Source organism: Ochotona curzoniae, unplaced genomic scaffold (assembly GCF_017591425.1).
Source record: "Ochotona curzoniae isolate NIBS_2020 unplaced genomic scaffold, NIBS_Ocur_1.0 scaffold_3835, whole genome shotgun sequence".
Classification (NCBI taxonomy): Eukaryota; Metazoa; Chordata; class Mammalia; order Lagomorpha; family Ochotonidae; genus Ochotona; species Ochotona curzoniae.
Window position 1 is genome coordinate 23,567,814 of NW_024467114.1, and position 26,473 is coordinate 23,594,286.

Consider the following 26,473-nt stretch of genomic DNA (forward strand, 5'->3'; position numbering starts at 1 on the left):
ATGGGAAGAGAACCTTGGTCCAACAGTCCAGGAGACAGGGTCCTGGGCTTCCCCCAGCTCTGCTGCCCAGGCCTTTGCTCTTCAGCAATGACTCACTGAGCACCCACAACGGACACCCTGGTGGATGCTACCCTGCCCTGGGTACCAGGTGAAGGATATGGAAGGCAAGACAGCCCTACCCTGGTGAAGGATATGGGAGGCAAGACAGTAGCCTCGGGATGATCATGGCCAGGCCCCAGTGGACAGGGGCAAACAAGAAGTCCCCTGACATAGAACAGAGGAACTGGGAGCTTAGCTGTGTGCTGGAATGGTGGGTGGGAAGGAAGGACTGGGCTAGGAGCCCTTTGGAGAGGATGAGAGGCTCAATCACAATGATTACACGGCACCCCGAGGTCAACGTGAAGACACCAAGCCTTTTCCAGAGTTCCGAAGGGGAGGGGCAGGGAGGAGACAGGTGTCTGGCCTGAGAGCATGGGTCTCTATGCCTGCTGGGAGAGTGACTCGCCGAATCCCAGCAGCCCCCACTCTGCCTGCCCACCACAACTTCCAGGAAAGCCCACTGTCAGTGTCCCAGATCTGCCCAAGCAGAACCCCTGCAGGTGCCACATGACCCCGACAGTCCCTCCGAGATGCAAGAACACCCTGTCCCTAAAGCCCTGTGTGCCCTCCATGGCAAGGGACAATGGGAGAGAGTAAACCTAGCACCACTGTGACTCAGTGTATCTCCATGCATCAGTGTGCAACAGGTGTGCCTGGAGCTCTCTGCCCCACCCCACAGCTGACATCTGAGGTGGGCTGAGGTGGGGGAGGCAGCTACCTCATCCATGCTGCTCACAACACACCTGGTACCTTTACCTGCACCTGTTCGCCGGTCTGTCTTGTCCCCGCCAGCATGGAAATGTACAGACTGTCCCAAACACTTCTCTACTGATGACTCCAGGACAGGGCCAGCCTGCAGCCCGAGGAGCCAGCTACCATCTCAGGGACCTCCTGTCCACTTTTACTTTCTAACTTGGCAAGAGCATTCAGACTTTTTCATATTTGAACTTAATCTAATAGAGCAAAGTCTCAGCTCTTTCCAATGTCATCTCCTTTATTCATTTGCAAACACTAAAAAGCCAGCTGAAAAATCAATTTGTTCCCAAACCCGCTACCTCTTCCAGCTTAGCATGTCTATAATAATAAAATCAATGACAAGATGGCTCTGCATCCTGCCAACCCAGGCGCTGCGGCTCTGGGCTCAGGCCTCAGCCTGCCCAGTCTGACTTTGTTGTTGAAGAATCTCTGTGCACTGGCCCCCCAGGCCAGTGCTCTGATCTGCAGAAGTTGAGGGGTGTGAGCCAGGAGTCCTCACCTCACCTCCCTGGAGCTTGCTAACTCCCTGGGGCAGAGTTGATCACTTAAGTTCAGAGGAACTGCTCCCTCCTCTGGCCCCACCCCCAAGGATGTCCCAGAGGGATCCTGAAGGACACGGTTCTGTCTGGGAACCAGAAGCAGGAGTCTGCTGGATGGGGCTGGGATGGCTTCCTATCCCCCTCATCTCCTATCCTGGCTCACACAGGGGACAACCCCCTCTGGAAGCTCTGTCTCGTGGGGGCCCTGCCAGCAACAGGCCCCTGAGAGACAGCAACACTCAGCCATGTATTAGCACCCTCTTGCTCGCTTGCTGGCTGGCTGCCTCAGTTACATGGCCTGAGCCATTGCAGCAGAGTTAATATGGAACCTGCAAAGAGTGGAATATGTAGACAGCCTAGCCAGCCTCCTCGCTGCTCCCTGCTCAGGAGCCACATGTGGGTTTTCAGCCTTCTAGAGTAGCTGGGGTGTCCAGGGGGAGCTGGCAGGGAGCAGGACTCGTTCTTGGGCCCAGGTCTGCCTGCCCATTGAAGATATACACACAAACACACAAAGGACATATACACAATACACATAGAATCACATTCACTGCTCTAGCATACACATGTGTGTATATGTATGCACTTACACACATGTACAGGTATACTTACACACGTGCATATGCAAACACACATGGACACATACGCAAACACACAAATATGCAATACAAAATACACATGCACCTATATACATGGACACATACATAGATGCGTTTGTACACACACAGAAACACAAATTCTCTAAACTCAGAAGCAGAGACTTTCAGGACTGGGAAACCCCTGGGAGAACATCCCCAAAAGACAGGACAAGAATCCTGCCTGGGTGTCCATGGCAGGGAGAGCAGACACAGAGGCAGGACAAGGACCTGGCCTGAGCTGGAGCCTGTCACCTGTGGGTCCTGTTTTCTGAGCTCAGCGGTGGCTGCAGCTCGGCAGCCTGCGACGCCCCGAGGGGCGTGGAACCTGAGAAACAGCAGGCAGACAGGACTAAGGACGTTGTGAGCTGGGGCACACCACGAACTGTGGAGCCTGATTTTTCTCCTGGTGTGCAGTGCTGTGTTGACAGTCACCTGTGCGAGATACCTTGTTGTGCCCCTGCCTCCTGCTTCCTCTCCCCACCTGGCATCCAGCCCCTGTTCTTTCGAAATCCCTCTCCAGCTGGGCTTCCCCGTCCTGCTACGGGTCTCCACCTACTTGGGCCATTTAATCTTATCTCTCCAGGCTAGGGGTGCAAGATGTGCACATGAACTCTGCCCCTACTCGGCTCAGGGAGGGGAGACCGAGGCCCCGCTTGGGATGGCTGGCAACTGTCCCTACTGAGAGGAAGGCTGCAATGGATTTCCTGGGTGGGCTCGCTTCGCTGCCCCCTGCAGCTCCCAGAGTCCGCTTTCCACCCCTTCGCCCAACCGTCTCTGACCTCAGGAGCCTAGAAATGTCGGCCCGGGGGCGGGGTGGGGGGTGGGCACAGCTGGGGACCGGGGTCTGGAGGTTGAGCTCTGCAGTGAAGGGCTGTCCAGCCCCGCCCCCAGCTCCGCCATTGGCCGTGGAGGAGCGGGTGGACCCGAGTGCCTGGGTGCTTCTCCGCCGCTTCTAGCTGGGAAGGTCCCGACTTGACAGCTCTGGACGACCCGGCACAGCACCCCGAGGCTGCCCGGCAGAACCGAGCTGGTGCGCCCGGGACAGGGAGCCTGCGCTCACTTGGGCACCCACTCCCCGGGCAGCCACGCGGGGCGCGCACTCCCACGCCCTCTGCGCGCGCGGTTGCTGGACGCGATGGACGCGGCGCTGCTCCACAGCTTGCTGGAGGCCAACTGCAGCCTAGCGCTGGCCGAGGAGCTGCTGTTGGACGGCTGGAGGCTGCAGCCCCTGGACCCTGAGGGTAGGGAGGGTAGGCTCAAGGCGAGTGCGTCGCAGCGGCTCCGGCTCCTTCCCGGGTGCGTACCGCGCCCAGTCCCACTGGGGACCCCGTCTGAGCCCCATTCCGCTCTCTTCCCGTTGTCAGCTCCCTTTTACTGCAACACGACCTTGGACCAGATCGGGACGTGCTGGCCCCGGAGCGCGGCCGGAGCTCTGGTGGAGAGACCCTGCCCAGAGTACTTCAATGGCATCAAGTATAACACCACCCGTGAGTGCCCTGGGCTGCTGCTGCCGCGGTGAGGGGTTGGGGGAAAGGAACGCAGTTCAGGGTGTGGGAGGCTCTGGATCAGGGTCGCGGTATCGCTTACCACGTGGCCATCAAGAACGCTCCTGGCGTTGGGATAATGGGGCGCGCCTTCTGCCCCAGTCAGGTGGGGATGTGCCGGCAGTGCAATGAGACCGAGTGCAGACAGCGGGGCGGGAAGAGCTGCAAGGCAAACCTCTCTCCCGGGCACTGGCCGTCCCGTGCCTCAACTTCATAGCTTCACCTCTTTGCTGAGACATCACTGCCCTCACCCTCCCGGTTACCCAATGCCTGGCGAGAGCTTGATTGCTTGGATCCCCAGCACCAGCAAAGCAGCGGAACAGGGCAGGAAAGATAAGGCTTGGGATGTCCGCAGGCCAGAGACTATGGAGAGGAACGAAGGTGTAGCCTCCTCCCTCACCGGATATCCCGGGACTGGCCGGCTGGGCTGGGAGCCCGGAGCCGCGGGGCAGCGCATTCCTCCCATGTTCCAGCGAGTACAGTAGTTCCCAGTCCCAGCTGCCACCATCTGTGCTCCTTCCTGGAGTTTGGGTGGGGGTGACCCTCTGGGACCAGTGCCTGCTATAGTTTCCCTGAGTCAGAGTCGGGTTAGGCTCTGTCTCTTGGTAGAGGGGGCAGGGCTGGGGACAGGTGTCCTGTCTATGTCTTGTGGATGGTTCCATGTGTTGGGCAGGGGTGGGGATGAGATCCACTTGAGACTGTGTGGGGGCATCCCCTCTCTGAATGCTGCCCACCTCTGCTGTCTTGCCTCACCCACTGAGCACTTCCTGGAGCTCTAGCTGGTCCCTCATCCCCCAACCAAGTGTTGTGTGAGTGTGCATGTCTGGGAAGTGACCCAGTTCCTGCATCACCACACATGCACACAAACGTGCCTGGCCATCTTCTCTGAGGTTGCAGCCTCTTTGTTGCCACACTGCCAGGCAGTGAGTACCTGCACAGGTTGTCAAATTGGACTCACCCAAGCTGTACCAGTGGAGGGCTCTGATGGGCCCAGGGAGGTTGATTTTTGCATAGTCTGGGAACATGTTTCCTGTGGATGAGTGACTCCCAAGGAAGAAGCGAGGTTCCCAAGCTAGGAGGTATGCAAGCCTTTCTTGCATGTCTTCCTAGCCCTGACATCACAGCACCATGTGTCAGGGCTCTGAGCTATGTGGCAGAGGAGGTCAGTGTGTCTGCTTCAGACTTGGTGTGGAGGCCAAGGGGCAACCGGGTTCACACCCTTGAACCTGAGGGAATGTTCTCTGACCTTAGCCCAGCCTGCATTACACCTGTTTTCCCGGCCAGCCCAGAGTTCCTTGGAGCATGTCCTAGCCCTCTTAGTCATAGTAAACCTGAGTACGACGTTATTCTGTCAGCTTCCCAAACCACTGTTGTGTGCTGGCTCCTGTACCAGCATTGTAGTGAGGCCCCCACTTAAAATTTCAGACAAAAGAGAAAGGCAAATGAGAAATGCCCTGTTGTGTGGGTGTGTATATGTGGGAAGGGGGATCTAAGGGGCCAAAGGAATGGGAGATAGAGGCAGGGAAGACTTCCTTTGGGAGGTTCCATGGCATACAGTACTCAGATGAAATCAGGTGAGCTGAGAGCGTGCACCCAAGGTTGGTACCTGTGGCGACTGCTGCACGGTGATAGCTCATGAGCACTGTTCATATAAACCAAAGGGCCGTGAATGCTGGGGAACAACCAGTGCATGCTGGGGGCTGGAGAGGGCTGCTAGGGGTCTGGAGAGTCAGTCCAGGTGGGAAGAGTCAAGGCAGCTAATGGTGATGGGAATTCACAATGGATGCGCCTACTCCCTTTACTGTCCCCAGGCTGCTCTTCCTGTCTCCTCCACTTCCCTGTTGAGTAGCACCTTCCTTTTGAAAGGTCTATGCAGACAGAAAATGGGAAGCCGGGGGGGGGGGGGGACGCAGAAAGGGAGTCCTGATTGCCTCTCCAGTCCCAGTAATGGGGTGCTACATCTAGTCTCCTGAAGGCTCACTCCTTAGAAGGCAAAGATCCCAGGATCAGCAGGAAACCCTTCAACCCAGCTGAGTATAGGGAATCAAAAGGGGACGAGTCTTCTGGGGGTTGGTCAAGTGCCAGGTACCTGCTCTGTTAGAGGAGCTTTGCATCTGTAGTTTCATCTTGCCCCCACCCACACTGAGATGGATTACACCCATGGTGCAGATGAGAAAGTTGAGGCTCAGACATGCAGTCACTTGTTCTCAGTTCTGCTCAGCTCCTTCGTCCCAGTGTAGGCAGAGGACTCCACAGGACACTACTACCCACCTGCCACCTCCAAAAGGAACTGTCCATTTGCAAGGAGAACTTAGAGGGACAGAAAGAAGGCTCCTGCCTCTGGACAGGAGGACCAGGAAGGACTCAGTCCTCTGAACTGAACTTCTGGGAACAGGTTGGATCACAGCAGGCAGGATGGGCATGGAGGAGAGTTATGGGAGTGGGGACAGGAGAGAGCAAGGGCAGGGGGCTAGGCTGTGCCTTGTCCCTGGACCAATGAGTGCTGCATGGAGCCCAGGGACAGAGGAGAAGGGCAGCTGATGTAGGACTGTGGGATGATGGAGAAGCATCCTGGGCAGACTGGTGAAGAGTAACCTGTAGCATCCCCAGGTTGGTGAGGAAAGGAGGGAGGAAAGAGGGAGTTCTGGGAAAGCAGAGGAAAGTGCATGGTAGTTAATAGGACCCTACAGGAGAGGGAAAGATGGCAGGGCAAGGGATGACCACAGGTACTCAGGAAACTGCTAAGGTGGTGTTGACTGAGTGGCACCTGAGTGGAAATGGCCGGGTTGGGGTGGCTAAGGGCCAGCTCAGGAGAGCCCTGTGAGTGGAGAGAAGGCAGCTGGGGATTCCCAGGACATGTGCTTATGGAACATCACAGAGAGCAAGAGTGAAGGCTGAGGCAGAGCCTTGAGTCATCTTCCCTGAAGACTTGCCAGAGGCAGCCAGGGTCAAGGGAAGGCAGAGGACTCATGCAAGGCACATACTCACGTGGTGCTGGAAGAGCCAAGCTGAGCACCAGGTGTGTGAGTCCCCTTCAGGGTTCTGTACAAAAGCAGGTGCTGCCAGTCTGTATTATCATGAGTCCTTATGCCCATCTGATGATGGAGATGCAGCACTATCCTCTCGTTACACATGGGGAGACTGAGACACAGAAATGGCCTGAGACCACACAAGGGTCCAAGCCCAGGTTTGGATGTCTCTTCAGCCAGTCAGCCAGAAAACAGGTTCAATACAAGAACATCACCAAGGACTCAGTGAGTGGTTCTGCGGAGCTCTAGGTGGGGTTCCTGACCAGGTGTGCTGGGCAGAGCTGGCCCAGAAAGGAACCTGAGTTTCCAGGAGCAGCTCTATCAAGGCTACCAGTCCTGGCCACCTTGGAGTCTCAGCCCTGCAGCCTTTCTTTCCTGAGGTCTGATGCTGTTTGCCATTTCACTCAGGGCAGGTGCCTCTGGTGAGCTGGGCTGTGGGGCCAGCCTTGGGTCCCAGGCTCAAGATCTGATGTCTCAAGTTCTACAGCCGATGGTGGCCTCTGTGTCCCCCAGGGATTCCTAAGCCAGACTCAAATCATTGCCAGCCAAAAGCAAGCCTCACCTCACTGTCCATCTGCCTTATAACTTGGGCAGGTTCCATCTACTCCAGAGTCCCAGCTTCCTTCTCGGGAGGCAAGTGGGTGTTGTGTGCTGGCCATAGTGACACTTCCGTTCCCCTGTCTTCCCATCTCCAGTGAACAGGGCTGCTTTGAGCCCAACTTTCTGTGTCTCCCTGACTCAGTCTTTTTAGGGTCTCTCTCTCTCTCTCTCTCTCTCTCTCTCTCTCTCTCTCTCTCTTTCTTTCTTCCTCCCTTCCTCTCTCCCTCCTTCTCTCTCTGCAGAATCTCCAAGTGTAGCCTGATTCAGCCTGCTTGACCACAGGCTCCCACTAGGTCTTTCCTGGAGAGGCTGGCCTGCCCATGCATCTGCCAGAACAGGGAGAATCACACCCACTAACCCTGTCCTATGGGGACAGAGGTCCCTATTTCCCAGTACAGTTCTGGAGCCATGCTGGAGCCATGTGAGGCAACACCTGAGTCAAAATGAGAACACATAGCTGAGCAGAAGGGGATAGGAATCCTCTGTTCCTGTCCCCAAGGTGCAGGGGTGACAAGAAAGGTAAGGCCTACCTTTAGGGAATCCAGGGCTGCTTCAAAGCTGGACCTGTAGGAGTCAGTAGCCATAGACTACAGAGAGCCTGGGCCAGTCCTGGGGAACTTCTTGAGAGGATGGGGGCGGTTGTTCAGGTCCTGCAGCAGTGGGGATGTCGCATTGTTGAGGATATGCTCATTATCTAGCCTGGCTGGGCTGTGAGCCTCAGGCAGGGTCCCAGACAACCCTTGTCTCATGTATTGAGGCTGAAAATCCAGAAAGTCAGAGCTACATCCTTGTTCCCCAGGAACTAGAGACCACCTAAGGGTAAGAGCTATTTGCCAGGAAAGACAATCAAGGTTCTGGCTCAGCCTGCACCCTTGCTCCCTGTGCTATCCCATAAGCACATGTCCTGGGAACTCCCAGCCATTTCCTCTCCACCCATAGGAATCTCCTGGGCTGGCCCGTGGTCACTCCCACCTGTCCATCTCCCCTCTGCTGTCATCTCCATTAATCTGTCCAGTCTCCAGTAACCTGTCTTCTGTCAGCATGGACTGCTTGTCTTGCCATCCTCTAAGATGGCAGAGGGTCCCGAGTGGAGAGTGGAAGCTTCCCCAAGGTCCAGAGTGGATGACAAAAGTTCGCAGAACAGTGTCTACCCATAATGGAACTGGAGCTGTCACCCAGCTTGCACTCTGGATGTCACTACAGGTGGTCCCAGGGGTTGGGGAGGGGCATTACCTTCCAAGGACTGGCCTTGTCAGGATAGTCCCTCTCTCCCTTCCTGAGTCAGGCTGGGTTGGAGTGTGGCTGAGCACCTCCTGCAGTCTGCTCTCCACTCCCTATGGTGCTGTGAGCACATCAAAGCAGAAACATACAGGACTGGGGTGAACAGGACCGAGTAGCAGCTACAGCATCAGGAAGATGCATGAGCATAAACTCAGGGAAATGCACCTTGCTGGGCAAGTCTGGGAAAACAGCACTGTGGGCACCATGACTGTGTCCCTGGCTGCCCCAGTTCTGGCCATATTTCTCCCATGATTTCTTTTATTTATTTATTTATTTATTTATATTATTATTATTATTTTACATTGCATCATGAGACACAGTTTTACAGGCACTGGGATTCCCCCCTCCCCTCCCCAAAGCCCGCTCCGCTCCCCCATGGTGGATTCTTCCATCTTGTTGCATTACCACAGATCAAATTCAGTTGAGATTTTTTTTTCCTTGCAAGCATCTACAAAGCATAGAGTCCAGCATCTCATTGTGCAGATAAGTTCAACAGTTTCATGGGGAGACAGTCTCTGGTCTGAAGGTACAGCCGAAAGAGTATCCATGATTTCTTAAGTGGAGTTGAAGAGCAATTAGCCATATACCACAGCACCCTTGCTCCAAACAGATGGCAGAGGCCAAGATGGAAGGAAAATTTTCCTCAGGAGAGGTTAAAAAGAATGACTCAAATTCAGGGTGAAGGATTTCTCATCAAACCTCCAAGTCTGATGGGAAGGGCATGGCTGGATTGTGGAGTGCACATTTTCTCCCGGAGGCTGGATCCTGAAGGACAGGTGCACAGCAGTGGGATGCCCGGCTGTGTCTACTAGTGCACAGGGTAGCAAGGAGGGCCTCTGCATTCCAGAAGCACCAACCACATGGAAAAGAGATCATTCTGTCCTCTTGGCTGTTGACTGATTCCCAAAAGAGTCCTGTTTCCCTCATTGGGTTCCATCAGAGCAAGAGAAGGAGAAGTTACTTCCCCCCTAAAGTCCCCAGAGAGATGCCCCCTGACTCAGTACTCCTTGCTCTTTCCTTGGAGAAATCAAGATTTCCGTGCCTGGAATCTGGAGGATGCTGCCCACAGATCTGAGAATGATGCTGTCCTAATGCAGGACTGGACTGCAAAGCCAAAGGCTATGGCAGCAGAAGTGGCCCAGCCCATCCATGGAGTGTGTGACACCTAGATGTCTCCTGCCTGCATGTGTGGCTATTGTGTGTTTCCCATGAAGTTTGATGGAGTCTGGGCTTTCAAGGATGATGGACTTTCCTCTGGGCCCACTCCAAGACCCACCCTCTTTAAGTTCCCCAGTAACACAGGCAACATCATCCTTGGTACATCCCCGGACCCTGTGTATGCAGCTCTGTGATGAAAGAGGTCACCCAAGCCCTGCTGTTGGGCTCTCTGGCTGGCTGCAGGAAGTCCCCAGGAACTCGAGCCATCACAGAGCACCTGGAGGATCTTGGGATGGAAATGTCTTGGCTTCTTTGGGCTGTGTCCTGGACAAGGCTCTGAATGCTGGGTGGAAGGGCTGGCTCCCAGGAGCTCTCCAAGGTCTGCCCCTTGGAGAGAGTGCAAAGGGCAGGTATCCGAGGCATTGTGCTGTCCGTGGTGCTGAACGTCTGGGCCTGTGTGTGACATCCCTTCAGCCAACAGGGCTTCTAGTCCTCCCCACCTGTCTTTACCTTTCCTTCCTCCCTTCTTGTTGCTTTCTGTCCCTAGAGCCAACGGCCATGCTGCTGCACCTCCATCACAGCCCCGTTCCTTTCCATCCTGTGGCTAACCTGTGTCCTGCACTCTTTCTTCGTAATCTCCTCCACTCCCACCACAGATCCTGTTCACCCATAGTGCATGCCTCACTGATCTGAGGGACAGAGATAAAAGAGTCTGTGTAGGCAGCATTTGAAAGTGATGCAGGATATTTGGGGTTGTCATAATGACTTGGAGGTGCTGCTGGTGCTTAGCAGGTTGGGAAGTCTCACTCATTGTCTGTTGATTCCTAGCAGATGTCAGCGGCTTCACTGAGTAGTATCATTTCACTTTTTTTTTCTGAGAAGCAAAGCAGAAGCCCAAAGCTCAAGAGGGAAGGGGCTTAGCCAGGATCAGCTATCCATTTGGAGACAAAACAACAGCTAGGCTGCAGTTTCAGCTCTCAGCCAGGCATCTGGACCACCCCTCATAACTTCACAAGCCAGAAACTGGTACTAAGGTATCAGTATCTGAAGACAGGAAAAGTCCACTGCCCTGGAGTCTTTTATTCAGCCAGGGCCACCTTGGGTATAGAGATCAGGCTTCCAAAACCACAGAACCCTGCAAAAAAAAAAAAAAGACCCTGCCTGCATCACACAGACCCTGATGCCCCTGCCAGGCCACACTGCACGCCATCGACATTGATTCTTCTTGGCAGAGGCCCCTGTGTTGCTGTGGTAACAGGTACCCACCTCACTGCATCCAGGTCCGTGATTCCACGATTCTGGCCTCGCTGCCTGCATCGTGTTGTCCGTGTCCATCCCTCTGTGGTCCCCAGCGAGGCAGGGATGTTCTTCCTGCCTCACTCTCTCCTGTGTGAGGCTGTGTCTGAGGGCTCAGTGCTCTCATTAGCTGCAGTGGACAGCTCCCTCCAAGCATAGGGCACATCTGTCTCCTAGTTGGCAGGTCCCCAGTGTCTGCAGTCAGAAAGGGGCAATCCCCTCCTACCTCCACATCCCTCAGGTCAGACCCTACCTTCCAAAGTCCAGCAGAGCTCAGCCGATTTGGTTCAACTCACAGCTTCAATGGCTCCCTGCCTCAGGGGGACTCCAGTCTGGCTTTCTTGTCTGTCCCCAGGGAGCTCAAATCTTGCAGCAGAGAAAGTAAAGGCTAAGACTCAAAGAGACGACATCCAGCGTGAATTACAGAAAATGGTCTAAAATAACTGCTTGTTGCTGGAACAGCGGGTTGGGGAGCAGTCATGGACTGTGAAGTTGGTGGAGTGCTCATGTCCAGAATCTATCCAGCAAGTGAATAGAAGGTTTCAGAATAGACAAAACCCACCCCCACTGTGATGGAGAGCAATTTCACATGCCTGCAGCCCGATTGTGCTACAGGGGTTCAAGGGCATCAGAGGTGGTAACCTAAAGGGACGAATAAGAAAGAATTGCATGAGATCCAGGGTATTGGGAAGGCTCCATGGAGGAGGAGGCATTTGAGCTAGGGTTTAGCTAATATGTAGGAGTTTTTCTATAAGCCTAGGGTGAGAGTGTAGAGGAAGTCTTAAGGGAGAATTCAGCACAGAGCTGGGTTCGTGCAAAAGCCAAATATCATGCAGAGCAGCAGGGAAGAGGCTTGGATGACAAGGCCCTCGAGGTCAAGCCAGGAGAGCTGAACCTGTTTTGCCTTTTTTTTTTTAAAGACTTATTTATTTTTTTGTTGCAAAGTCAGATATATAGAGAGAGGAGGAGAGACAGAAATATATTCCATCCGATGATTCAACCCCCAAGTGACCACAATGGCCAGTGCTGCACCAATCCGAAGCCAGGAGTCCAGGTCCTCTTTCTGGTCTCCCACACGGGTGCAGGGTCCCAAGGCTTTGGACCGTCCTCGACTGCTTTCCCAGGCCACAAGCAGGGAGCTGGATGGGAAATGGAGCTGCTGGGATTAGAACCAGCACTGATATAGGATCCAGGTGTGTTTAAGATGAGGACTTTAGCTGCTAGGCCATGATGCCGGGCCCTGAACCTGTTTTTAAGGGCAGGAAAGGGCCATGTACAGATGGCAGGGATTGGCATGGTGTAAGAATCAAAAAAGCAAGGAAGCCAAAGGGGTGTCTACACAGGAGAACTTGAGAGAGGGTACAAGGATGGGCAGCAGGTGGGGTCTGCAAAGGGCAGAGGGAGAGGTAGAACTGGAGGGACTAAGGGCATTGCTGTGTGGGAGAGGAAAGACCGTCGATCAGCAGTGTCTGCCCTGACCTCTCTCCCATCTGCGATCCTCCCATGGTCAGATATCACACTCAGGCAATGCGCGTCCTGAGGCCCCGCCCCAAGGAGCTCTGGTGCTCATCACGGAGAACGGAACAACTGAGTGCTGGCCATGGGCCCAGGGCTGAAGTGTAGGGCTCAGCAGGCCAGGGGTGCTTCCAGGATCAGGGGAAAGGAGGAGGAAGGGGGGAGAAAGAACTGGGGCCTGAGAGCAATCAGGGAGGCCTTTCTGGAGCAACAAGCCTAGCCAAACAAAAACACATCCCCAGCAGGTAGATTCATCTGCCTTTGGAGCCACAGCCAGGACTGAGGTTTCACCTAGAGGCCCCAACAGGAAGGGATGGCTCATTTCACATAGAAAGACCTGCCTTCCCCCAAATAGCTTCATTCCTTCAGTTCAGGAACTTCAACCTTCCCTGTCAGGTGTGTAAATGCCCAGAAGCAGGTCTTCCAAGCCTCCCCCATCCCGGGAACTGGACACCAGGGGCAAGTCTTTCCTTTTTGGGGTTCCTGCAACTGACTCCACAGGGGCCCAGCCACACAAACCTTGGAGGCAGAGACTGGCCAGGAGCAACACTGGGTCTGAAAAACTTATGAGCTCAGGGCAATAAATTAAAAAACAATTAAGTGAATAAAATTTTCCCTGTCATGTCTGTCCTTGGCAAGTGTGGCTGATCAGGTCATTGCTGTTAGCTCTTGGTCTGCCCAGCAGAAGTGGCTCTTAACTCCAGGGTTTCAGAACTCACTGCCCCAACCTTGGTGGCCCCTCCAGCTCATGGCTGTGCTCTATGAGCTCATTGCTTTCATTAGCTTTATCATGCACACAAAACACACTAAACACAGCATAAGTTAAAACCTCGAGGAACAGGGAGGGACCACAAAGGAAGTTAAAGCACTGCCTGCAATGCTGGTATTCCATATGGGTGGATGCCAGTTCATGTCCTGGCTGTTCTACTTCTGATCCAGTTCTCTGCTATTGTCTCTGGGAAAGCAGTTGAAAATGGAAGTGTTTGGGCCCCTGCCATCCACATGAGAGATCTAGATGAAGCTCCTGGCTCCTGGTTTTAACCAGGCTCAGTGCTGCATGTTGTGGCCATCTGGGAAAGATCTTTCCCCATCTCTCTTCCTCTCTGTAACTGTGACTTTCAAATAAATGACTAAGCCTCTTTTAAAAGACCAGGAACAGCTACTCCTTAGCTGGAGGATGGAGTCCTGGGTCTGGTCACCTCAAACAGTGGATCAGATGTAGTCTGTTGGTGGCGGGGGCAAAAGTGGGGTGCATGCTGACGTGAAGCAATGCAGAGGCAGGCTCCCCAGGCCTGTGTTTTAGAAGCTAGACCTTGGACATCAGACATGCAACAAGAGAACAGCAAGTGTGAGCATTTCTCTACACATTCCCTTTGCTAAGAGATGCTCTGCTCTAAACCAGACATTGATGCCACAAAGGATCCTTTCTTATCTCTACTTTTAGCTGTTGTGGAGACACTGGGGTTTGAAGCCCCTGGGAGACCCTACATGGCAATCCCCAGATGTAATGCCTCTCAGAAACAGCCACATGGCCCTTTGCCCCCAGATTTTCCTCACTCCTAGCCCCCATTACTCAAAAGGTTAAGGTCAAAACCTGGAACTAGACCTGGTGACTGGGGGCAGGGGCTGGAATTCTCTTCTCTTCTGTGTCTCCTGGACAAGCAGCTTCACCTCCTGGTGCCTCAGTCATAATGCTGTGTCGCAATACCTACTTCACAGGGTTGTTGGGAGTGTTGGATGGATGAGCGTGTCAGAAGAGGATTGGGCACGTGGCAAACAGGTGCCAGATAAAGGGAAGGTTTGATGGAGGCGGGCAGACACATGGGCTCAATAATGTATAATGATTGTGGTTAAGGCTGGGCATCATTTGCTGCTGATAATTGAGAATCTTCAGCCATGTTCCTAAGCAAGGGAACAAAAGTGAAGCTGCATGTGCAAATTGTGAGTCATAGATTATACCTAAACAAGTTTGAGCCATTTCTCTTTCAGCTGCTCTGTAAGAGAAGCCTTCAGGGCTGTTGGAACATAAGTGGCATCTGTTGGCTTCCACATACACAGTGTTTCCAGCTCCAGCGGAGCTGAGGACCCTGGGCCTTCTCCCATTGGCCCCGCAGTCTCCAGGGAGCCAGGAATGGTTCCTGCTGAGCACCGTGGCATGACTTGGTGACTGGCATCTTTTGCAGGGAACGCCTACCGGGAATGCCTGGAGAATGGGACATGGGCTTCAAGGATCAACTACTCGCAGTGTGAGCCCATTTTGGATGACAAGGTGAGTGGCCCATCCTGGTCCTCTGGTACATACGTCTGGACTCATGGGAGTCTTTCTGCACCTCCTGCACTGGGCTTGGTGACACTGCAGTAGGGTCAGAAGGGGCATGTAGTGGACTCTTGTCTCCAGGAACACTCATCCAAGGACCTGTGTCACCAGGGGACGCTATAAGGGAGTGACGGGGCAAGCCATGCTCCCAGCATCTAAGAGGTCTGTTTCCCTAACTGTCACTCAACTCCTGTGACTCCCCTCAGAAGGGAGGGTGGCCCCCAGAGGGGCCCAGTGGAGCCCAGCCCTGTCCTGGATCTTGCGCTGGAGTCTGTGCTGTGCAATGTCAACCTCCTCCCCTTTGAAGCCACACCCATCCTCTACACACCAAGTTCCTGCCCCGGCATGGTCTTCAGCTTTATTCTCCCTGGGGAGAAATTCCCCCCAACCTGTCCAGAGAGACATTTGCCTGCCTGGATAAAGTGGTTCTAGGAATATGAGCCAGGAACTCTGCAGGGATAGCCCTAGAAGGGCATGCAAGGCAGGTGGGAGAGCAGCTCCCCAGCGCTTCCTCCCCCCTCCCTCCCCCTCTGCCTTCACCACAGCTCTGCCCCTCCAGCAGTGAAATCAGCTTGGAAGACAGTCTTACTACAGAGGTTGTTTAGCATCACCAGTGCACAGGGATGACAAAAGCTAGGCTGCTATTCAGTTTGAAGGGCTTCATTAAGGAGGACAGCTTGGTCCCATTGAGTAGGTGTCCAAAATTGGGCCCAGAGAGACAAGTCGCCTCTCCTGGAGTTGCTCAACCTCTGACATTGGAGCTGAAATAAAACCAGGTGTGGCATTTTAGAGTCTAGAATTTTTTTAAAAAACATCTAGACCCACATCTCTGGCACATCTGAGAAGACCATGTCCAAATATGATCCTCCATAGCCATGTTTTATTAACAAGAGTCAGCCAGGGCCCACAGGAGTGAGTTCTGGGAGTCAGGCATGGTGGTGACACAAAGACACACAGGGATGGCGGTGGTGCCCAGAGGGACCTGTCTGTCTGCCCTTTCTGTCTGTCTAGCAGAGAAAGTACGACCTGCACTATCGCATTGCCCTGGTTGTGAACTACTTGGGACACTGCATTTCCATGGCGGCCCTGGTGGCAGCTTTCCTGCTGTTCCTGGCCCTGAGGTGAGTCTGCCCCCTCCAACCCTGCCCACTGTTCATCCCTGCCCCCTCAGCAGCCCCTCCCCTGTTCCCATGGGTCCGAGGCACTGAGGCTGTGGGCAGGAAGTTGGCTCCATGTATAACCCCGCCCTAGCCCCATGAGAGCTCTGAGCCTGGCTGATGCTCTGGCCTGGGCCGTCCACAGGAGCATCCGCTGTCTGAGGAATGTGATCCACTGGAACCTCATCGCCACCTTCATCCTGCGAAATGTCACGTGGTTCCTGCTGCAGCTCATTGATCATGAAGTTCACGAGACCAACGAGGTTGCTGCTCAGGGACCCTTGGGCTGGGCCTGGGGGTGGGGTCTGGGCTGTGCAGGTGCCCCACAGAGCTGTGTTGTCCCACCAGGGCAGGGAGCTGGGGAGCAGGGCTGACTTGAGCAGGTTGAGATTAGACCAGTGTCTTGCCAAGTCCACAGACCAGCCCCAAAATCCCCTTAGGGACGAGGAGGCTGGGGCTAGCCTCTGTCAAGGTTTGTCTTAGTCCCACCTGGAAACCTGCAGGGAGTGCTCTCCCATTCCACAGACACGAAAGCTGAGGCTGAGAGATTAGGGGCTTGTCTAGGGCACATGCTGCTGCAAGGCCTCCCCACATGTCCACTCTCCACCCTGCACACATGTCAACCACAACTCTGCTTGCCCACCTCCCTTTAGAACCACACACTAGAGTGGTGCCAATACAGAGACCTCTCATTACATTTCCTTTGGTTCAGCCTGCAGCCAGGCAGACACCCAGTGTCTCTGATCCTTAACTGTCCCACATGGAGGCCTGCTTTGGTCCCAAGCAAGTTCAGTTAGCAAGTTCATGTGCATGAATCAGACATTGCTTACCATGTAGAGGAGCAAGGCCAGGAGGAGGAAGGCGGAGAGAGCTGGGGTCTTTAGCTTTCCCCATCAGCCCCACACAGAGCTCGGACCCTGGGAAAGCACCAGAGTGGGCAGCTGGCAACTCGACATGGCCCGTGGCTGTCAGAGCCAGCCAAGGAGAGGTGTCTACAAAAGCCAATACATGAGATGAAAACACAGCAGCACTGCATCACAGGTTCTGCCTGCAGGGAGCCAGACTGGTTTTAATAAAAAGAAAGATCAGAAAGAGTCTGGGGAGAATTAAAAACTCCGCAGCCCAGGGGAGAGCAGGTCCTTCACTGAACACGAAGGAGTGATAGTGAACCGGGGAAGAGAAGGCACTCCTGCAAGACCTCTCGGACACCGCTCCCCTGCAGGGTGTGGGGTGGGAGTGGCCATGCCTGGGGCTCCTGGCAGCCACTGACAGCCCCTGCCCCGGGAGCAGGTGTGGTGCCGCTGCATCACCACCATCTTCAACTACTTCGTGGTCACCAACTTCTTCTGGATGTTCGCAGAGGGCTGCTACCTGCATACGGCTATTGTCATGACCTACTCTACCGAGCGCCTGCGCAAGTGGCTCTTCCTCTTCATCGGATGGTGTGAGGGTCTTGGGGGCAGTGGGGCATGGCAGGGAGGGACTGGGTGAAGAAGTGCAGCTGACATGGTTGTCTCCCTTCAGCTGTCCAGAGGATGCAGCCTCGTCCTCCAGCTGGCAGTGCCAGAGGATGTCTGTTACCCCTCCTCCATACCTCCACTGGGGCCCCCCTGTCCTAGCTAGCCTACAATGACCAGCCCAAAGACCTCTGTCTCTACCTTCAAAGAGAGCCTGCCTGGCTTCCCTCCTCTGTCTCAACATCCCAGAAACTCTTGTCACTCCTGCTTAGGGACAGCAGCTGAGAGGAGGGGCTGGTGACCTTGTGACAGGGCACCTCTGGGAGCCACATGTGCCTCCCACTTGGAAGAGTACAGACAGGATCCAAACCCCTTGTGGGCTGCAAGATGGCCCCTGTCTGTCTATCCATGGCAGCTCATGTCTGTTCTTCCAGGTGTTCCCTGTCCCATCATCATAGCCTGGGCCATTGGCAAACTCTACTACGAGAATGAGCAGTAAGTGGGAGGGCCCCTGTCGGGGGTGCAGATGGATGGGGGGATGGACAGGTGAGCCTTAGGGCAGGTGTTGGAGTCCTGGCCAGGAGGCAGTTGGTTCTCATTCTCTTCTCCCACTGCCAGAGTGCTACTGTAGTGACTCTTTCTTGAGTACAGTAATGACTCGGGGTTCCCTACAGTATCCCATAATCACTCCCATGAAGCTGGGTAAGCTTCTTCCTCCAAGCTGGACTGGGAGCGTTGGAGAGCCTTGGGGCATTCCTTATAGTGACACTTGGGACTGTGTTGATACACATGGGCCAGAACCCTACTAGACCTTCTTTTTGTTTGCTTTACATTAATTTACTCACTATCTATGTGAAAGGCTTAGTTACAGAGAGAGGAGGTGAGACAGACCATGGGGAGATTTTCCTTCCACTAGTTCACTTCCCAAACGGCAGCAATGGTTAGGGTTGGCCCAGGCTGAAGCCAGAAGCCAGGAGTTTCATCCACGTCTCCCATTTGGGTGCGGGGGCCTAGGTGCTTTCCCAGGTACATTAACAGGGAGCTGGATTGGAAGTAGAAGAGTTGAGACTTGAACCGGCTCCAACATGGGATGCTTGCAATGCAGGCTGTGGCTTAACTTGCTGCAACACAGGGTTTTGTTTGTTTGTTTGTTTTGTTTTTTTAATGCATCCCAGTGTCTTCCTGGGTGCAGTGTCACATCACAGGGTGCTCCTTGTACCAGTCACTGTGATAACCCTGAGCCATGGCTCGGGTGCCAGTTGCTATAACCACAGGCCAGCCAAAAAGAGTAGCTAGGATGTCAGGTGCCAACAGCACCGAGAAGAGAGACCTGGAGCCCAGCAGTTTGTGTGCAAACCTCCTAGGAGTCATGGGGGCTGGAGGGAGCAGTAGGGTTCATGTTATAGGCCCAGAAGGCCTGTGTTGGAAAGAACATGTAATGGTGGAAACTGCCCAAGACAGAGGATAGCTAGTGAACTTCCTGTCAGACAGGGTGTTCAAGCAGAATCAAAAACCCTGTGCTGGGAGGCAGCAGCCAGGAAGCTCCTATCAGAGGTAGGTGTGCTCTCAATGACCTCTGAGCTTGCAAAAAGAGTTCCTCCATAGGAACTTTTCCAAGAAGACCCAGTAATTGCTGGCAAAGTCAGCCTGGGTCCTAGCCTAGCTCTTCCTCTTTCTCCCCTGATCAGCATCCGGGGAGTATAAACAAACCCCTGCCAGGCAGCAAGGCCAACCAGGCTGTGGTTCCTCTTGTTGGATGCTGGGGGACTCTGCACAAAGATCAAGCTCTGGCAGGGCTGGTTCCACCTCCACAGCTGCTGCTGAGTGCCTAGCACACAGAGCCATAGCTCTCGCAGTAGCGTGGGAACAGGTGGTATGGAGGGAATTGGACACTGGGCCAGCCAGGGTGGGGGTGGGGGGCAGCTCTCGCTTCACTGCCGTGCCTCCTGTGTGCTCAGTCCAGTGTCCAGCAGCCTGCAACAGTACAAGGGGACAGAGAGGAGACCCCGGGCCTTCCCACCACCTGGCTAGGGAAGCAGACCCTCCACTGGCCATTAATCACGCTTCCCCACGTCATCTCTGCAGGTGCTGGTTTGGCAAGGAACCTGGTGATCTAGTGGACTACATCTACCAGGGCCCTATCATCCTTGTGCTCCTGGTAGGTGCTCTGTGGGGATGGGAATGGGTTAGGCTCAAGAGGACAGCAGAGGACCCAGCCAGGCAAGGACTCTGGGCACATTCATTTTGCCTGTGAGGATCCCTAGCCAGTAGCTAGAGGTGGGAGAAGGAAGTATGGGCTTCTGCCGTGTCCAGCCCTGCATTCTCCTTGCTCTCAGTGACCCCTCTAGGGCCCAGCCCTCTAGTCCTAGAAGGAAGCGTAATGAGCGATTGTTTCTCATCCAGCTGCCCACCCTCTGCCAGATGTACTTACGTCTAAGGTATAATTGCCACCACGCAATGAGCTTTAATTAAGACAGAGTTTAAGTAGAGATGGCATTCTGGAAAAAATGCAAATAGCCCATTATATATGGTACCTAAAAAAAAGAAGACTGTACAACAAAGCCCCGTGAGAAATTGGCATTTACGTAAGATTTATTTTGGGCTTCACAATTTCAGACTCCTGCATGTACCAGCTTCCATAGAGGGTGGCACTCCCACTGGAGACTCAGAAAATGGCTGTCCCCTCTCCCCCACCTTGCACTTAGCAGGTGCCTTGAAGGGGCTGCCTTTGTCTACCTCCTGCTTTCCTTGGTATGACTTGTGCCCCATCCACCTGCCTCTCATATGGGAGCATCCTTGACACCTATGCAGGTGACTTGACAGGGGACTAGGAAAGCTGCCACCCACTGCCTGAAGTTCCTTCCCCAGGATTCCTAAGGCAAAAGCTGGTCCCTGCCAACAGTTAGCAGGGACAGGGGTTGTTCTTGGATACCCCAGGATGTGGCTCACTGGAAACCCCAGGAGACCTGTCCCCTCTCAGCCAGCTGATAGCAGGGAGAGGAGCTCTAATGAGCCTGGACGCCAACCTAGGAAGATTGGCCCACACTGGAGCAGTGGCGAGGGAGTGAGCCAGTCGTACAGTAGCAGTGCCAGCAGGAGGAGAGGAGAGGCTTGGTGTGCAAACCCTGATGGACAGATGACCAGCTCTGCACCCTTCTCTCCTGCCTTTCATCTAGCAGCCCTTTGCCTTGTGGTCCCTTGGGGCTCAGCGAGTGCCTGGGCAGCAACTCAGGGTCCACATGGAGCCCTTGCAGAAGCTCTTTCTATATGTGTTCAGTCCTCACACCCTCAGTGCCCAGGAGTAAGGCTCTTTTCACAAACATAGACATTGAGAACTGACCTTGTGCAAAGTCACCCCTGCCAGCCTGGGGAGCCGAGGCCTGGCCACAGGACTCCACCTTGTCTCCTATCACCTGTGTGCTGGCCGCTCCACTATACCACTATATAAACATGCTCAGTATCCCTGCCAACCCCAGCTCTTTCAGCAGCCGCCCAGGGATGTTAAGTGATTTCTGGGTTCTGGAGGAGGTTCTGAGTGTGCAGGGAACCTCATCTCTGTGGCTTGTAGCAGGTGTCACAGGAGAGGGATATGGCGTTGGCTGGGCCAGAGCAAGGCTCCACATTCTGCACTTGTCTTTCAAGCTTTCTGCAGCTAGCTGACTGGGCAGAGGAGGCACTCAGAGTTCAGAGAAGTTGCGTGGCTGGCCTAGGGCCATACAGATGCAAACGGGAGCTGCAGGAACCAGCCGAGCTGTGAGGCCACTCCTGGGAGCCTGTATTCATTTGGGAAGCGGTTCTAGCAGCAGCATAGGGAAGATGTGATTGTTGAGGACCAGGGGCTTGTCTCACAGGTGGAGGCTGCCCAGGGCGCCCTCCTGTGGTGTCAGGGAAAGCCACAGGTCCGAGCTGCCCCTGCTAAGGAGCCTGGGGCAAGGCCACTCCATTGGGCATGCATAGCATGTGGCCCATCAGACCTGTTAACAAAGGCCCAGGCTGTTCCTTCTATGGATGACATCTCCCAGCCCACTGTACCCCTAGTAATAGCCTCACTGCCCCTATTCCAGATGCAGACCCTGAACACTCCCCCGCAGCCTGCCCTAGGAGGTCTCTGACAGGCCCCCTCTATCTAGAGAACCAGGGCATCTGAGAGGCAGGACTAGGGGCTGGGCAGGGACATGTGCGGTCTGGGCTTGCTCCGTGGCCCAGCCAGGGCTGGGGGCACACTAACACTCAGAACTGAGCCATTTTGAGATTCTCCATGACTGGCAAATGCCAATGGGAGAGGAAGAATCCAGAGGTGTCCAATGAGGATCCCAGGGCTGAGAAACAGACTGGGTACGAGCTGCCAGAGCTCTCAGGTTTATGGTGTAGGGCTCCCTGGTGACAGCTATTGAGGTACCCAACCCGACATTGCCTCAGTCCCTGCAGGAGCAGAGTGTGATGCAGGGATCAGGGAAGGTTGTTGAAGCCAGATGTCTGGAATCAAACCCACAGCCTCAACCGCTGCTAACTCCAGGGAGAATCTTAACTCCAGTGGAATCTTTACTTATGCATCTGTAACACAGGGCTCCTGCTGGTACCTGCCTCACAAGGCTGCTGCCTGAGAAACAGAACCTGAGATGCCATGAGTCCTGGATCCACATGAGGGAGCACGAGGCCTCCATAGCTAGTGGGCAGCCAGTTGGTGTCAAGAGGAAGGGCAATGAGGCAGGCTCCGGGCTCTTTCTGCCTACCCCATGGAGGCCACTGGAGAACATTCTTGACTGGGTGGGGGTACCCTGTGAAGGGCTTGCTGCAGGAAGAAGGGAATGTTACTCTGCTGGCTCCACCCCACCCTGGACTGGCCTCTCAGAGCTCTCATGTCTCTGGCAGCCCCAGCTACACTGATTGCCATTGGGTACCTCTCTCCTTCCTGCTTGCCTGGAGCTTCCCCTGACCCTCACCAGCTGGCACAGCTTCATCCTCAGGGTCCTGGTCTCCAGTGTTTTCCCCAGACTTTCTAGGGAACAGACAGCCTCCCTGCACCTACTCTTGTTTCAATACTGGGAAAGGCGCCTGCTAACCAAGAGGTGCTCAGTAATTGCTGGCTGGCTGGCTGGCTGGCTGGCTGGCTGGCTGGCTGGCTGGATGGATGGATGGACAGATGTGTGGATGGATGGGTGAATGGGTAGATAGGTGGGTGGATGATGGATGGATGGATGGGTGGATGAATGAATGGATGGATGAATGGGTAAATGGGTAGATAGATGATAGATAAAAGAGTGGGTAAACAATTGAGTGAATTGGCTGGTGAAAGGAAGGAAGGAAGGAAGGAAGGAAGGAAGGAAGGAAGGAAGGAAGGAAGGAAGGAAGGAAGGAAGGAAGGAAGGAAAAAAGGAAAGAAGGGAAGGAGGAAGAACAGATGGAAGACTGAGTGAGTAATTAAATAAACTGGTCCATGTATTGATGGGTGCTGTGTGAATAATGCCTAATACAAAGGAATGTGGCAGAAAAGAGGAAACATTTTGATTCCAACAGTCTCCACTTTAGAGACATCAGGAAGAACCAGAGAAGGTCAAGTGCTTTGCATTATTTGCCTGAACAAATTAGGATTGATCAATGTGTTAAGGTGATGTATGCCCCACCATGCAAGAGAAGATTCCAGAAACCAAGGAGCTAAATATTAGGTAAGTCTTCAGAGAAAACAGGAGTGGCAGGCCATGGAGGCAATACTGTGCTATACACAGATGTGTGAAAGTAACAGGCTGAGCCTCTGGCCCCAGAGCCACCCCCTCAAATGTGGGTGTACCCAAAGATGACAGTGTTGGCAGCCCCATGCTATCTGCCTGGGATCTAGAATTTAGAGAGTTCAAGGGGCCCAGTCCATGCAGTAGATTTCTAGACAGACTTGACATATGTGTTTGCATGCATGAGTCTGTGAGCATGTGTAAGTGTGTGTGCTTGTGTGAGTGTGTATGTGCGTACAGGAGCCCACATGCACCCTAGCGTCTCCCCTAGACCCTGAGCACTTTCTAGAGCCCTTCCTGCCCACACGCCTGCTCCTGCCTGTGTGTATGCAGGTGCAGGGAACTCGGACAGGCTCCATCCCTAAGAGCAACCATACACTGTGCAGATCCTGAGACCTGTGCAGCAGGAAGGTGACTTGAGCCCTGGTGAGCGGCAGGTTCTGGGGCCAGAGCTGCTCACAGAGTGACTCTGCAGTGGAGGGAGGCTCAGGATGAAGATGAACGAGTTCCTTTCAGGTGCCCCAGCTCTGACCAGCATCCCATTCATCTTCCCTGCCTTGAGGGTGTCTGCCAAGTCTCTGGTATTCCTGGCACAGGGGTCAGGTGGTGGGCAATGACTGTATTTACTTCACACATCCTACCCTGCATGCCCCCCAAACCAGGGGCAGCAGGACATGGGGCTCACCCATACAGGGACCCTGCTGCAGAGATGGGCAGGGACTGGGGCAGAACCTTGAGGGTTTGAGTGGGGTCAGGCTGGAGGTCTTTCAGGAACTGTGCCCCAGGTAAAGGTCTTCGCTGCCATCCCTCCCTCATAGCTGGAGGTGAAGACATGAGTCCCAGCACGTGCCCCCAGGGTGTGGGTCTGCAGGGTGCTCCTGGTCAGGGGGCTGCCTCCTTGCTTATTCCCAGGCCAAGGCCCTTCTTTCCTGTCTCCTTCTCTGCCTCCTTCTTTCCAGATAAACTTTGTGTTTCTGTTCAACATCGTCAGGATCCTCATGACAAAGCTGCGGGCGTCCACTACCTCTGAGACAATCCAGTACAGGTGGGTGAACCTCAGCCAAGTCAGGGGCTGGTTGCCTCCAAGCCAAGCCCTCCCTATAGTGGGCAGAGAGGCTTCCTCCCTGCCTGCCAGCTGGCCTCAGCCTCACATCCCTGCCCTGCCGTCCCCTAGGAAGGCGGTGAAGGCCACCCTGGTCCTGCTGCCCCTGCTGGGCATCACCTACATGCTCTTCTTCGTCAACCCTGGAGAGGATGACCTGTCACAGATTGTGTTCATCTACTTCAACTCCTTCCTGCAGTCTTTCCAGGTAAGGTGCAGAGCTGGAGGGGGTGCCCTTGTGGAGCCCTGCACCAGCACCAGCACTGGCACAGTGGGATTGAATACACAGGGACAGAGACAAAGCAGGTGCAGGTGCCACTCTCAGACTCTGGCCCCAGGCATGCGCCTCCCTGCTCTAAGCCCTGCCCCCTCCCCCAGAGCTCAGGGGTCTCCACCTGCTCTGCAGAGGCCTGAGACTACCCCACCACCACTCCCAGGGCAAACCCCTGTGTGCCTGCAACCCCTTCCTCCCCAGGGGGCTGACTGCTGCCTCTTTGATTTCCAGGGTTTCTTTGTGTCCGTCTTCTACTGCTTCTTCAATGGAGAGGTAAGAGGGTAGCCTTAGGATGGCCTGGGTTCTTGGGCACAGGTCCATCTGTCCACAGCCTTTCAGATGACATTCTGCCCTAGAGGATAGATAGTGAGGCCTGGAGGGATCAGGAACTACAGCCAGTATAGAAACCAGAAGCCAGGGAGCTGGAGAGCAGGGTGTCCCGGCTGCAGAACCTCTGGGAAAGCCAGAAATGGGAGGAACTTCTAGAAAGAGGTGAACCAGGTAGGACTTCATGGACTCAGGCCCCACTCCTCCCACCAACCATAACCCTAGAAGGGCTGTGGGGAGCAGATGGCCAAACTAGGCCCACTAAGGGGACACAGTGTCCCCATGCAGCTGGGCTGGAGAGAAGGGCATAGGAGGGCCAGTGTGGGAATATGAGGCCACACGCTTGGGAACCTCAGCAGGAGCAGATATGGCCCCAGGGCCTGCGAGCTCCCAAATGCTCCAGAGGGACACAGCATCCTCCCGCAGCCACCCTGTACAGGGACAGCAGAACCCCTGTGCCTTAAGGCTCCTGCCAGGTGCCAAGTCTAGCAGAGGCTGCAGAGGGAGGAGGAGACAGAAATGCAGCCAGATGGCCAATGTCACGGAGCATCGATTCCATCTGGGCCGCAGGCTGATGGCAATGGAGAGACAAGGTGGTGTTTTACAAGCGATTGTATTATGGTTATAATACAAGCGAGAACAAAGGCACTGACAGCAGCTGGTCTGGAAGCCACAGCACTTGTCAGTTTGCAGGGTTGGCCAGAAGGACCTGGGCCTGCAAAGCTGAATTCCAGGGATAGAGCTCTGTGGGAAGGGGCAGCCATGTGTGCAGAGGAGTGCATGGGGCAGAGTCGGGGGGCCAGGTTCCTCCAGGAGAGGGGTTCAGAGAGCAGGCAGCAAGGGTCTGGGGAAGAACTGAGACAGGAAGGATCCTACTCTGGGCAGCCCTGGGTTGGGGAGCAGACAGCAGGGGAGGTGATGTTCCAGAGACCCAGGCCTGGCCCTGGCAGGCCCCTGAGCACCTCCCATCCCACAGGTACGTTCGACCCTGAGGAAGAGGTGGCATCGCTGGCAAGACCACCACACCCTACGTGTGCCCGTGGCCCGAGCCATGTCCATCCCCACATCTCCCACGCGGATTAGTTTCCACAGCATCAAGCACACAGCGGCAGTGTGACCCCCAGGAGCCCACCTGCCTCTCCCAGTCCCTCTCTGGGCCCTGCTTGCTGCATGGGTCCTGCCGGGGCAGCAGGCAAGGGAGATCCCAGTGCCACGGCATGGCAGAAAGGAGCTGGTGGAGCAGCCACAGAATGGGAACTCTAGGGGAAACTAGGGGAGCTGGGAACAGAAGGGCTTCCTGGAATCTTGACAGGAGCTATTTAGGTGTCTGCCTACCCCAGCCTCTCCCTGGGCACTCACTGTAGCTCCATTCACAGGTGGGAAAACTGAGGTTGGCAGTGGGGGGAGGGGATGTGCCAGCAGAGGAGTGAGAGTTTGCCAGGGTGTCTGGCTTCCACCTCCATGCTCAGGGCATGCTGTGCAGGTGGTGGAAGCAAGGCCTAGTTCCTCCCAGGAGCTGTCGCCAAGAGGAGCTTCTTGGAGCCCATCTCCTCCCCAGCCAGCCACCTGCTCTCAGGCCTCTGGGAAGAGTACAGGCTTTCAGGCCCAGTTTTCTCTCCTGGGGGGTGTGGGAGGAGCAGGCACAGCCACCTTGCTTAGGA

At 54.7% G+C, this 26,473-nt stretch overlaps 1 protein-coding gene across 4 annotated transcripts; it reads left to right on the top strand.

The window, feature by feature from the left end:
* CRHR2 (corticotropin releasing hormone receptor 2) lies at nt 1–25,948 on the top strand. 4 transcript variants are annotated; one of them, XM_040964684.1, is made up of 12 exons: nt 1–70; nt 3,394–3,516; nt 14,636–14,721; nt 15,781–15,890; nt 16,072–16,189; nt 17,217–17,370; nt 17,818–17,878; nt 19,469–19,541; nt 24,069–24,154; nt 24,284–24,419; nt 24,717–24,758; nt 25,789–25,929. In XM_040964684.1, exons 1-12 carry the CDS (start codon nt 1–3, stop codon nt 25,927–25,929), a joined length of 1,200 nt encoding a protein of 399 aa, XP_040820618.1. The 4 variants fall into 4 exon arrangements, with proteins under 4 accessions (XP_040820618.1, XP_040820616.1, XP_040820615.1 ...); XM_040964682.1 differs by lacking the exon at nt 1–70 and adding an exon at nt 2,971–3,270 and having other exon boundaries at nt 25,789–25,948; XM_040964681.1 differs by lacking the exon at nt 1–70 and adding an exon at nt 3,165–3,279.
* Nucleotides 25,949–26,473: the final 525 nt, after the last annotated feature.

Excerpts from the sequence above, each read along its gene's own strand:
- CRHR2 (XM_040964681.1), top strand. The coding sequence starts at position 3,165 with ATGGACGCGGCGCTGCTCCACAGCTTGCTGGAGGCCAACTGCAGCCTA. Across the intron at positions 24,155-24,283 it reads TCTGAGACAATCCAGTACAG|GAAGGCGGTGAAGGCCACCC; the intron begins GTGGGTGAACCT and ends GCCGTCCCCTAG. Across the intron at positions 24,420-24,716 it reads CCTTCCTGCAGTCTTTCCAG|GGTTTCTTTGTGTCCGTCTT; the intron begins GTAAGGTGCAGA and ends TTTGATTTCCAG.